Source organism: Crocodylus porosus, unplaced genomic scaffold, assembly GCF_001723895.1.
Source record: "Crocodylus porosus isolate Cpor-Errol unplaced genomic scaffold, CroPor_comp1, whole genome shotgun sequence".
Lineage (NCBI taxonomy): Eukaryota > Metazoa > Chordata > Crocodylia > Crocodylidae > Crocodylus > Crocodylus porosus.
The window spans coordinates 188,922,188-188,934,597 of record NW_017728886.1 but is presented as its reverse complement, the minus strand read 5'-3'; the positions used below and the strand labels follow the sequence as shown (position 1 = coordinate 188,934,597).

Sequence of the window (12,410 nt, the reverse complement as noted above, 5' to 3'; positions counted from 1 at the left end):
CTAGCTCATTCTGCCTGCAGCTTAGTTTCCAGTGTGCATGGAGTGGACACTGGAAATGCCTCCATTGCACTCTGGAAGAACGGGTCGATTTTGAAATTGGGTCAGTATTTTCTGGAACTTGAGCAGTGTTCATATGTTGCTAACAAAGATCTTGGTGATATGCTGTTATTGTTGTAGATGAGCAAATTCCTGTCTAGTTTTGGTGTGTTCCAAGAGTAATAACAGCATATTGAAAAGAAAAGGTGTAGTCCTGGTGAGATCATAAGTGGAGAATGGGACTGGCACTGAAAGCCAGCTGGAGGGCTGTAAAAACTGTGCTGGGAAATCACTTGTAACAATGCTAAGGGTTCAGAGCAAATGTTTTTCTTTTTAAATAAGGCCTTCAAAGCCACAGATTAAAATGAAGACTTGGAAGGTATTCTTGTTAAAAACGTTATATTCTCTGTTGGAGACCATCTGGTTAATCGGTTCTAAAAGTAAGAGATTTTTTCTAATCTGAAGGTTGTCTTTTGTAGAAGGGTGTTCTGAGACTCTTCATGTCTTTTCTGAAACACTCCTATGATTAGAAATTCATATTTATATCCATCTTTAAAAGACTTATTTCAATGCAAGAAGAGGCTTAAGCTCAGAAAAATGATACAACCCACATTGTGTTTTTTTGTTTTGTTTTTTTTCATAATCCACAAGCCAAGTCAAGGGATGTTGCACTACCACTAATGGTGCCAATTTCTTTACTAAGATAGTGAATTACAGCAACTCAAAACTTAACTGTGTCCAGTCCTTTTTGGTTTTTAATGCATATTTCACTCTTGTATCAGGAGCTGTCAAAAATCACAATGCCAGTTATTTTCAATGAACCACTGAGCTTTCTACAGCGACTTACAGAATACATGGAACATACATACCTCATCCACAAGGCCAGTTCGCTTTCCAGCACAGTTGAGAGGATGCAGGTACTTTTTTATAGTGGTTACATAATGTTTCTGAAAGTCCTTTTCTGAAATGTTTTGGGTATAGTATAATACTAGCTTAGAGTAAATTGTCATTTGGCCAGAAGAAGCAACCCTGTAACTTCAGGTTGATTCTCTTGCTAGCTAAACTAAATTGATCTGATTTAATTCACTGGGGGGCGCATCCGCACGTCGCCATATGTGGCGACATTGCTGTGGTGCCATGTTTTAATGCTTCTTACTGGAAGCACTAAAACATGGCACGTGGTTAGATTTTGCCACTATGGTGACTTAGCTGGCGATCACATGTAGACCTATATGATCGCTACGTCTCTATATCATGCTGTATAGTGATGTACCGTGTTGCTATGGCACTGCAGGGTGATGTGTAGACACACCCTCAAAGTACATTCAGTTTTTAAAAGCTTTGATGTTTTAGTTTTCTTAAAGAAAAATTAAACAGATTTTTACTTCACTTTTTTCTTAAAATCCTGCCAGATCTTCATGGGAGAAGGTAGTATGATATACCCAACTTGTTAATTAGTTTTGCATCTAACAAGAACTAAAAACTAACAAGGTTAATTCTTGATGTTAATATTCTTTTGAACAGTGTGTAGCTGCATTTGCTGTGTCTGCGGTTGCTTCACAATGGGAACGGACAGGGAAACCATTCAACCCACTACTTGGAGAAACATATGAATTAGTCAGGTAAAGACTAGAAATGTTATTAAGAAAATAATGCATAACAATGGGTAGTTAAGTAAATCTATCATGTGCTTGAAGTGCTTTGTCTTTTAATTTGGGTGGAACTTTGCCACCATGTGCTAAAAGTTGCCCCCTTTTCAGCTGTCAATACTTTTTTGGGGGGAGCATACAGCTTACCTTAAACTGTTCTGGGTTGAAAATCTGTCCCTTCTCTCCTTCCCCGCCCCCCCATACTTCTTTCCTTTCAGAGCAGTTTTATTGATCTAACTTATCAGTGTTGCAATTTAGATGCTATATCTGTACAAAGATTTATTAGATAAACATACTAATACCGCAGCTAACTTGCAAGCAAACTTCTCTTAAATTATTACATAGGCTCTCATACAGTAATACTTTTAAAAAAAACAAACAAAAACCAACTAAAGTAAATTCAGTTGGCAGAATAACCATTTCAGGCTTGGCAACTTTAAGACCCCATATAAGCAGGTAGGCCAGTCTGTAGGACCATATCTATGTGTATGTTGTAGACTTTACAAATGTTTAAGAAATGACCAAAGGTATAGGTTGTAGCCATGTTGGTCTCTTAAGGACATAGGCAGACAGAGTTCTTTGGGTAAATCTGATATCTTTTATTAGACCAATGCAATGAGTTGGAAAAATTCTTCTTTGCAAGCCATTCGGTATAAATACCCTTTCTCAGGCTGAGGAAGCATCCACAGTTTGTGCTCTTCCTGGATGGAATCAATAGTGAAGAAGCCGGAGGCTGGTATGCATGCAAGAAAGGCAGTCACTGAAGATGTAAATTGAGGAGTCAGTGGGTGAGACAGGCTGGGGGAGAGGGAGAATGAATGTAGTTAGTCAGTCAATAGTGGAGAGAGGTACCTGGGGAGTCAGATGTCAGGCAAGTTTATAATGCATCATAAATCCAATGTCTATATTTAATCCATGATTTTTTTTTTTTTTGTATCCAGGAGGTTGATAAAGTGAAGTCCATAGGCTCATCTGTGAAAGGTGTTCTGTAAATTACCTCTGAGGATTAGAACTGAGAGATTAGGGAGAGTGGGTTTTGTGAGAAATGTGCCCCCACAGGTATTCTTGTCTCTGATAGATTTCCAGTGTGTGCTCATTCTGGTACATGGTTGTTGTTTGGTTTCTCGTACATATTTTCCATAAAGGCATTTGGTGCATTGGATGTGATGTTACATTTCTGGAGGTGCAGCTGTAGGATCCAGGAATGCTGATGGTTCTCTTGTGAGGTATAATAATTATGGGGGTAGTGGAGATGTTTTAGCAGGTTTTATGTTTTGCGCCATAATATGGTCTGAGAGAAATGACAATGTCTCTTTACTTACAAGAACTGTTTTGGTTAAAACTTGATTTAGGTTTTCTTGTGTTGCTCAAGGATTTTAACTTAGATGGTTGCCTTGGATAAAGCCATATGGAGTTACCGTAACCTTTTTTAATCTTGTATTATGTCACAATAGGTAAAGAAAGTTCTTTTGAGAGAGTACTAGTTGCATCTGAAATGCAAACTTTGTAAACTCTAAATAAAAAAACCAAATAAACAAAACCCCCAATGATTCTAAAAATTCTTTTTTTTTTTTTTTTTTTTTTTTTTTTTTTTTTTTAGAGATGATCTTGGATTTAGACTTCTCTCAGAACAAGTTAGTCATCACCCACCAGTCAGTGCTTTCTGTGCGGAAGGACTGAATAATGATTTTGTGTTTCATGGCTCAATTTATCCTAAACTCAAGTTCTGGGGCAAGAGTGTGGAAGCAGAACCTAAAGGGATTATGACTCTGGAACTACTTGAGTAAGTGGTCAATATTTATATTGACACTATACATAATAAAGGATAAAATAACTCTCCAGTGCTGTAATTACAATTGAATAGGTACATTTTCTATGTTTTATAGATAAAGCAACTGTTCTGTCTTTATGCTATTTTTCAGAGGTGTTCAGAATGGTAGGGTTAACTGGCATCCATAGTGTTTATATTCCCTTAAAATGATTAGGGCCATGATCCTTCAATGCCTTTTGTTCCCATCTGTAGTCCCATTGTTTGTCCAGCATGACAGTGCTGGCAGCGGTGGTATTTGAAGCTGCTGTGCCCCACCAGAAGTGACAGTTAATTTGGTCATGTTGGTGTGCTGCCAGGGACAATGCATGCTGAATTTCCACAGATGAATATTGGCAGCCTGTCTTGTTACTTGCTGTAGTGTCATTATTAAAGTGTTTTAAAGGTATAATTGTTGCAATAACTTTCTTTTTTCAGACATGATGAAGCCTACACTTGGATAAATCCTACTTGCTGTGTGCATAATATTATCGTGGGTAAACTTTGGATTGAACAATATGGAACTGTAGAAATAACTAATCACAAGTAAGCTGGGAGTATGACTTGATAACTTGAATGTGGTTTTTAAAAAAACAGTAATTTTGCAAGTAACAAATGTCTTTTGATTTCTACTTCAGAACTGGTGAGAAATGTATATTAAACTTCAAACCATGTGGCCTTTTTGGGAAGGAGTTGCACAAAGTTGAAGGCTATATTCAAGACAAAAGGTAAAAATAGTGTCACAATTAGACCGTACCTTTTAGCACTACTTAAATTTACGTCATGAACAGTTGGAGTGAATAATGCTTAAGCATGTTGAATCCAGGATAAGTAGGGTATCTGAACTTTTGTGCAGCAGTCATAATATTCAATAGATTTTAGGGATTGGTCCTTTTTAAAAAGCTTTCATTTTTTCAGAAATGCTTTTCATACTTTTAGAATCTGAAAATCCTGAAATGAGCTGTTTTAGAACTCCTCCTTAAACTTTTACTTTCTTGACAGCAAAAAGAAACTTTGTGCACTTTATGGGAAGTGGACTGAATGCTTGTACGGTGTTGACCCAGCTATGTTTGAAGCTTACAAAAAAAATGACAAGAAAAATACAGACGAGAAGAAAAACAGTAAACAGGTATTTAAATGTTAGGCATCCAATTGTGCCACTGACACACCATCTCTAAGAGGTTGTTCTTAGTACTATCTTAGATGTCTCCCTTCTATAAAGTTGCAACTTTATGCTTGCTTTTCACTTTTGCTCTCAATTCAAAGAGCATTTGAATGTGTAAATGCAGGGAGCGTTAGAATTCTAGCTATCCAAATATTTTTGGAAGAGTTGATCTTCATGCTTTGGATTTTGCCAGTTCCTAGTTGGGGGGAAGATTCACACACAGTCCAAGGCCAAAATATTCCACAGCTGCCTTGTCTGGGGTGCATTCCCCTTCCTGAGTCATTGGGTTTGCGTACTGTTGGAAATGAGATGCTGGATTGTGAGCTTGTTCCATGTGGCACATCTGTTCTGCTTCGAGGTCTGCAAAGCCTCAGGTTGCAATAGGGGGAAAAAGGTTCCAGAACTTGATGAAATGCTCCATTTCTTTGCTTGGCCTTTTTAACTTTTATTCTGTGGTTTGTTTTTGTTTTTTTTGTTCTCGTTTTGGGTTTTTAAATCCTATCACCACTGATTCAGGAAAGCGTATTTGGTTTTCGTAACTGGCTGTTATCTTACTAATTAAGGCAGTGACGAAGGTGGTCTTGGTGCAATCCGACATTGCTACTATTGAATAGAGAAAATAACATTTTAGAATTCTTGAAAACCTTAAAGGTGATCTTCCCCTTAACATGACTGAAGACTTTGTTGCTTAGTCTTAATTGCCATTGGTCTTTAGAGCGTCTAGAAACATGTGTCCTTGTGCAGATTCACATTATTGCTGCACGATAACACTAGTGTTTGTCGTCAGGTGATCTCAAAACCACAGGGGACTACCACCCTCTGAAGCTGCACCTGGTGAGCCTTGGGGAAGAATAGAAAAGAAAAACATACTCTGCACACTTGTTATCATCCAGCTACCAGTTTGTTTCCCCTGACAATATTAAATATTACTCCTACTCCCCACTTTAGAATGAAACGCTTCATTGACAGCTCATATTTTAAGTCAACTTCTGGCTTTTTTGCATAAATTTCCAGTAAAAGGCAAAAGTGTGGCTTTTAATTAACTATGCATTTTTAAAAGAATGTTATACACCATTGAACTGAACGTACTACTGTGTAGGATCTTTTGCTCAAAAGACAGAATTGAGAATATGGTCCTCCATTACTGTCAAGGTGATTCTTTAACCGTTGCTATTGGGTGTTACATCTGTTTGGTCTTGAGGCTTCGAAGTACGCTTTTAAATGCAAAATCTGAGAGACTCAGATTAGAACTGATCAGAAAATAATGAAAACTAAACTGTGAAAGAATCTTGGCAAAAAGGCTATTTTCTGCCAGTCTTGTAAAGAAATACAGAAATATGATGGGAATGGATGCCTGGAAGCATGCAGGTGTTCTACAAAACAGAATAATTGCTAGCTATTAGGATGTCTTCTGCAGATCTGGACCCCAGTGCTTTGAGACGTACTTATGGACAGGAAAGCTTTATATGCTTCAAAGATGCTCTCATTGATTTCAGTTGAAGTTAAGTGCCTAAGTACTACTTGGATGTTCTGGTTCATATGAGCTGCATAGGATTTCCATTACCTTCAGCAATTCCATTCTCTCCCACTTCTTGCTGTCAAGAGCAACTGGCACGGTATCAGCGTCCAGGAGCTGATGTTGCCTTAGGCTCACTTCTGAACATCTTGGTTACTTGCGTATTACATTAAAATGTACTTCTTAAAGCAGTTGTGTTAAAGAAGGCCTAGTTCTTAACCTTTTAAGACTTAAGGCACCCCTTGGAAAATGCTGGTTCTTTTTCATTCTTTTTGACTAGAGAAAAAGAATAGAACTATTAGTCTGTTACAAAACTCTGAATAGAACAGGTCAAGTTTTTATTTATTTTTTTTTAACACTATGGATTCCTGTTTGACCGATCTGGGTTTATCTTGTGAATTTACATTTGCTTATCTAACAGTGCTAATATTGCCTGGCATGCTGCAGCACCCTTGAAAGGGGCTTAAGGTACCCCAGGATGCTGTGGCACCTGCTTGAGAATTTTGGCTAGAGGAGATCTTAGAGCTGATGTTTCCAGAATTTCATGGGCTTCTGCCATTTCATTGTATGCTGCCACCCAAGCAGGCTCTCCTCCCGCTCTTTAGGGGTATGGAATCTCCTGTGCTGTTTTGACAGCTCCTCTGTCTCTTGCAGTAGATTGTTCTAGACTTCCCCATAAGTTAAAATTGTGGGAAACCTTGATTTCCTTCAGAAAATTATTTGGAGACATGTCTAAGGTCACAATATTTGAAAAGTTGGATATGCTACTAACACAATGACCAAGTTGGAGAGTTGGCAGACTCTCCCTCCATCCCCACACATGCGGTCCACAGAATTCAGAGTGCACATCTAGTTACCTTCATCTAACAGAGTTGCAGACTTAATTGGTTGAGAATCTAACTGATTTTGATCAAGATTTCATACTGGGATCGCATCTTTAGAACTGTACATTTTGCATTTTCACTAGGAAGATAGACTTCACGCTTTTTTGCAGCCTGAGTAGTACTGTATTTTTATAGCGAAGGTGTTATCTCAACCTGGAACATTACGTAAACTAGAGGCATATTCCAGATTACTGAAGTTATAACAGTAATTAATGTTTGGGTGCATATTTTAGAAACCTAGCCTCACAGCACATGCATACGTGCACACTAATACATGATCCCATGCAGAAAAACTGCATCACATCAAAAAAAAAAAAAGTGCTGCTTTTGGACCAACTTGCTTTGATGCAAGGTAACCATCTTTTGAATTTGTAGCATTTTACTTTGATTTCTGTTCAATTTTTTTTTTTAACAGGCACTACCTCCTTTAGAAATCAGGGTTCTAGTATAGTCTGGGAGTATTTAAGTAGGTCCTATTGGCAGCTTGATAACAGCTTAGGATAGAAATCTACTTTTATGTCATAACCTGGTTATTTCAGTTAGCTTTTGGTGTTGACAGTATCATACCAAAAAGTTCCATATCTGATCAGATATTTGAATACATTTTGGCTTGCTAGTGTGGAAGGTGAAAACTGGGGTCAGAATGATGTCTTGCCCTAGGTGTTTTACTTGTGCTGAAACCCTGATTTACATCAGTTGGTTTTATCCATACTCCTGGCTCAGTAGTGTTATAACAAAGTTAATTTTACAATAGGTTTTAAGCTTTGTTACACAACCGGAAACTTTATAGGTGAAATCAGTGTGTGCACACATCAGTCTCACTGGAGGTCAGTCAGATACCTCCAAAGATCCCTTTTAAAGCCTTTTCCTGCATTACCATTCAGAACTATTTTAGACTAAAATGTCAGAACACAAAGTTACACCCACTGGTACCTGAACAAGATAAGATGCATATTAGACTGGCAGCAATTTAGACGGTGGCTAAACCATGTCAACAGGTGGTAGTGGTTTCGTTTTTTTACTTCACCGGGCATATTAGCACAACTTTTGGGAATATTGAAACTAAACCTAGTTTCAAACATTTGTGTTGCTAAGCCAGAGTGGTGTGTGTCTACATGCGTGTCTGACTGTGCAGTAACCACCAGTCGTACACAGTCTTGGTGCCACACAGGTAGTTTCTAACCATACTGCACAGTAGCAACAAACTAGTAGTTTCCAACCCCCTTGCGCAGTAGCAATGGTGTCACCAATGCTATAGCTCATCCCCTTAGTGACCTAGCATTTCAAGCAGATGAACTCACTGTGTTTTAATCAATTGCAAAAGGCCCATCTCCCTCCTTACCATTCAAACTTACTCAAGCTGTAGGTTGTAACTTCAGTAGCTTTCCCAGAGAGGTATTAAGTGCTGCACCTAGAGCAATGTACACCAATCCTGGGGCTGCATCCTAGATTATGCATCCTTCTCTTAGAAGAACTTTCACTTAATTCTCCTAGCACTGCATTGTCAACATGGTAAGGCTAGAAGAGCTTAAGAGTACCTGTGCTGAATGGCACTAATCCATTCTGGAGCTTGGGGGATGCTGATACATGAAGCGCAGAGGCTGGCTAGAGCGTGCTAATTGGCATGCTCCAGCAGAGTTGGTTAATTGAGTCTGAAGTAGCCACCCCATATGTGTGCAGGCACCTATACTGATTGATTAGACTCCTTTTATGTGAGGGTAAAAACTTCCTTTGAATGTGCAGGCACCAACCTTCCTGAATCTGTATGTCTGGTGCAGGATGCATGTAGCTCTTCTTCTCCCCACTCTCTTCCTCTTCAGCGTTCTTCACAAGGATCTCTGAGTGCGCAATCTTGTTTTGTTGCTTTGGCTTAAGTGTTGAGGAATGAATGTGTTTGGGGTCTGCATGCTTCTTGACTCTCTGGGTTCACATCTTGTGTCTTTTTTTTTTAATGTAGTTTCTGTATAGGGCTGTTTTTACAATCTGAGGTTGTTTGGTACTACATGAATTAAATATCTTTTCTTTGTGCTGCTTCCAGATGGGCAATTCAGACGAACCAGATGAGATACCTCTGCCAGATTCTGAAAGTGTACACGTTATTCCTGGAAGTATTTTATTGTGGAGGATAGCACCAAGACCTCCAAATTCAGCACAGGTTAGCCAGACTGCTGCTTTTTAAAAGTGCATGTTAAATTGTTTGATGTAGAGTATACTTTTTAGTCTCCGATTTGCCTCTTGTTCAAACTACAGCTGTGAACTTCTGTAAAATCTGCTTTTACTGTTATGAATATGAACTTCCCTGACGGTTAAGTGTCATGTGGGAGATGACATGTAAATAAGCCAAAGCAGCATGTGTGGCTCCCTTTTTAGCATAGCATAACCTCTTACAGAATCTTATTCTACTAATTAGTGAAAACTAGAATTTGTTGCAGCTAGTTGTAGTACTCTACCCTCTCTTGCTGATAAGCATGGCTATCTATTTAGCAGGCTGATTTTTATAGCACAGGGCAGCCAGCTGCAAAGCAACTCATAAAGAGCATTCATAGGGGGACAAGCTCCACAAGCATTGCAAGAGTACACGCATTGAAAAAGAAGCTTGCGTGATGCATCTGAAAAGCCACATAGCTGGAGAGAGAGTTGGCAGGATAGAGATTTGGGACAGAAAAAAAGTAGGTCAGAGCTGCTAATAGAGGTTTAGAGGGGGAAGTCTGGGTTGCTCTAGGGGCAGAGGTAAAAGTTTCTGCAGGACAAAGGGAAAGAATAACCCACCTGAATAGTCAGGTCTCACTGTAATTAGATATGTGCATGAAGGATGTGTGGCACAGGTTTGCCTTGCCTTGCATTCTTCACATTCTTGCTATACTACAGTTAGCTGTGTTCTGGTCACTCGAGTGTATTGCTCCATATGTTTAATGCCCTTTGGTTATAGAGTACATAAGTAGCCAAACAGCTTTTGTAAAGCTGTTCTGTATTTCTGTGCCTCTCATTTCAGATGTACAATTTCACTAGCTTTGCTATGGCTTTGAACGAATTGGACAAAGAAATGGAAAGTGTTATTCCTAAAACTGACTGCAGGTTACGACCAGATATAAAAGCCATGGAGAATGGTGAAATAGGTAACTATTAAATAATTTGGAACTGAATGACTGGGAGGAACTCAGATAAACTGAAAGATTCCAACTGCATGTGGCAAAATTTCTGTTTCGAGCAATAACCAGCTCTCTTGATGCTTCTTTTTGGCTTTGGAACGCACCTTTTGAAGAATGTGCTTCTAAAGAGAATATGCTTTAAATGTGTAAAGCTTTTTATATAAGGCATGTTTCTTATACTTGCTTCATAAGCATGCTGTATTCACTTATCTTCTACTTTTGAGAGAAGGACCTGAAGTCAATAGAAGGAACATATACTGCTTAAACTTGTTGGATTTTTAAGTCTTAAATGTGTCAAACTTGTCTTTGGACTATAAAGCCTTCCTGTATTTCTCTTGTGAATTGGTGAGGTAGACAATGTGTTGTTTTTTTGTTTTGTTTTTTAATTGCTAACTTCCACTAATGCGGTCAAACCTGCTGAAGTCAAACTCCTTTGCCAAAAGAAATGAGTGGCTGTTATAAAATTATTTCCAGCAAGAGGTTGCAGTTGGGAGGGGTGGCCATTGGTGTTAATTTGGAGAAAGTAAGTTTCCTTTTGCAGCATGTTTGGTCCTACATCCTTTAAGATGTGCTGCTTCTGGTGTGCAGGATTTAAGGAGAAGGAATGAGTAGACTTTCCCTTGTCTGATGCCTGATTTGTTATTTTTTTTTATCTAGCTTTTTTAAGAGCATTATTACACTTGTGGTTAGAATTCACACTTGGAGACTTGTAAGGCCTGGGTTTTGTCCCCTACTGTCTGGCTTCCTGATGATTTTCAGGCAAGTTACTTCACTTCTGTCTCCCCTTCCTCATCTATAGAATGAAATAATTACTTTATCCGTAGATCTCAAGACATTTTAAACTCATAGAATCCTAGGAAAGTAGGAATGGACCTCCAGGGATAATCTAGTTCAGTGTCCTGCTTGAGACGGGATCATCCCTATCTAAACTCCACAAGAGAAGGCTGAGGGGGGAGCTAGTGGCCTGTTACAAACTAATCAGAGGGGATCAGCAGGCACTAGGGAAGTCCGTATTTCCCCGAGCACTGCCAGGAGTAACTAGAAATAACTGTCACAAGCTGGCAGAGGGTAAATTCAGATTAGACATCAGGAGGCGCTACTTCACTGTCAGGGCAGCTAGGGTCTGGAACCAACTTCCAAGAGAAGTGATGCTGGCTCCTACCCTGGGGGTCTTTCAGAGGAGGCTAGACAACCACCTCTTTCCTGCCCTGCCAGGGGGTCAGACTTGATGATCTGCTCAGGTTCCTTCCGACCCTACTAACTATGAACGATTGCATCCAAGTCCCTCATGTTTCACAACTACGAGCTGCCTTATAGGTAAGGAGAAATTCTAGGTATCACAGTGCCAGGTGCTTGGGTGGCCTTTTCAGTTATCAGTAACATGATCTTAGACTTCAGTGAGCAGAAGCTGAGTTGATTTCCACACCCCCCTCAAACCAGTACATTTTGCCCTGTATATCATTGTTTATACAGTCAGTGAGACTGGCACCATAGCTCATTGCATCCCTACTGATCCAAAGCATCTATGTAGTACTGCATTATTTTCTTACTATAGTAACACATTTGGTAACATCCATCTCTTGAGCTGTGTCATACAGTTACAATTATATCTGTGTGTGTTTGACAATTATACTCCTGTGGGTGGATGGCTGCAATAACACACTGGGTAACAGACTTGCAGGAGACTGGATCAGGAGAACCTCTTGGGAACAACTTTTAAACTGTCCATTAAATGCTTTCTGAAGGTTTTGCCAGTCTCCTTTTGGAAGACAAGTGCATATGATCTCACCGAAGTTCACTCAGTATCTAGTGAACTGGCAGATGGCGTGCATCATGGACTGGAGTATCCCTTCTGTTAAGCATTTCAGTGATTTTGTTCAGTGTGCTTATAAGGCTGCATCGCCATGGTATCCTAATACCTGTCCAACAAGAATGACTGTATCCTAGCACCTTCTCTACCAGGTTAAGAATACTGTTTTCCTCATCTTTTATAGAAGAGGAACAGAGGCACACAATAGAGGCTTGTGCAGGGTCACGCAACTGGAGGCACAGCTGGAAACTGCATCCAGACTTCCTTAATCCAGCCTGCTGTCTTACCCATTTGCCTTTTCTGGAGGATGTCTCAGATGGATCAATTAACACAAACAAAATTCTTGGGGATCTTAGGCCATGGCACAGCAAACTACTGAAGATCCAAATCGGAC

At 39.5% G+C, this 12,410-nt stretch overlaps 1 protein-coding gene across 2 annotated transcripts in view; it reads left to right on the top strand.

Moving 5' to 3' along the window:
- OSBPL1A (oxysterol binding protein like 1A) overlaps positions 1 to 12,410 on the top strand; it is a 97,426-nt gene that overhangs the window by 78,583 nt on the left and 6,433 nt on the right. For both annotated transcript variants that reach the window (XM_019547079.1, XM_019547087.1), the window contains 8 exons: positions 819 to 953; positions 1,561 to 1,658; positions 3,286 to 3,468; positions 3,931 to 4,038; positions 4,131 to 4,220; positions 4,495 to 4,621; positions 9,096 to 9,212; positions 10,050 to 10,173. In XM_019547079.1, coding sequence (XP_019402624.1) covers positions 819 to 953; positions 1,561 to 1,658; positions 3,286 to 3,468; positions 3,931 to 4,038; positions 4,131 to 4,220; positions 4,495 to 4,621; positions 9,096 to 9,212; positions 10,050 to 10,173 — 982 coding nt within the window. The remainder of the gene's footprint in view (positions 1 to 818; positions 954 to 1,560; positions 1,659 to 3,285; positions 3,469 to 3,930; positions 4,039 to 4,130; positions 4,221 to 4,494; positions 4,622 to 9,095; positions 9,213 to 10,049; positions 10,174 to 12,410) is intronic.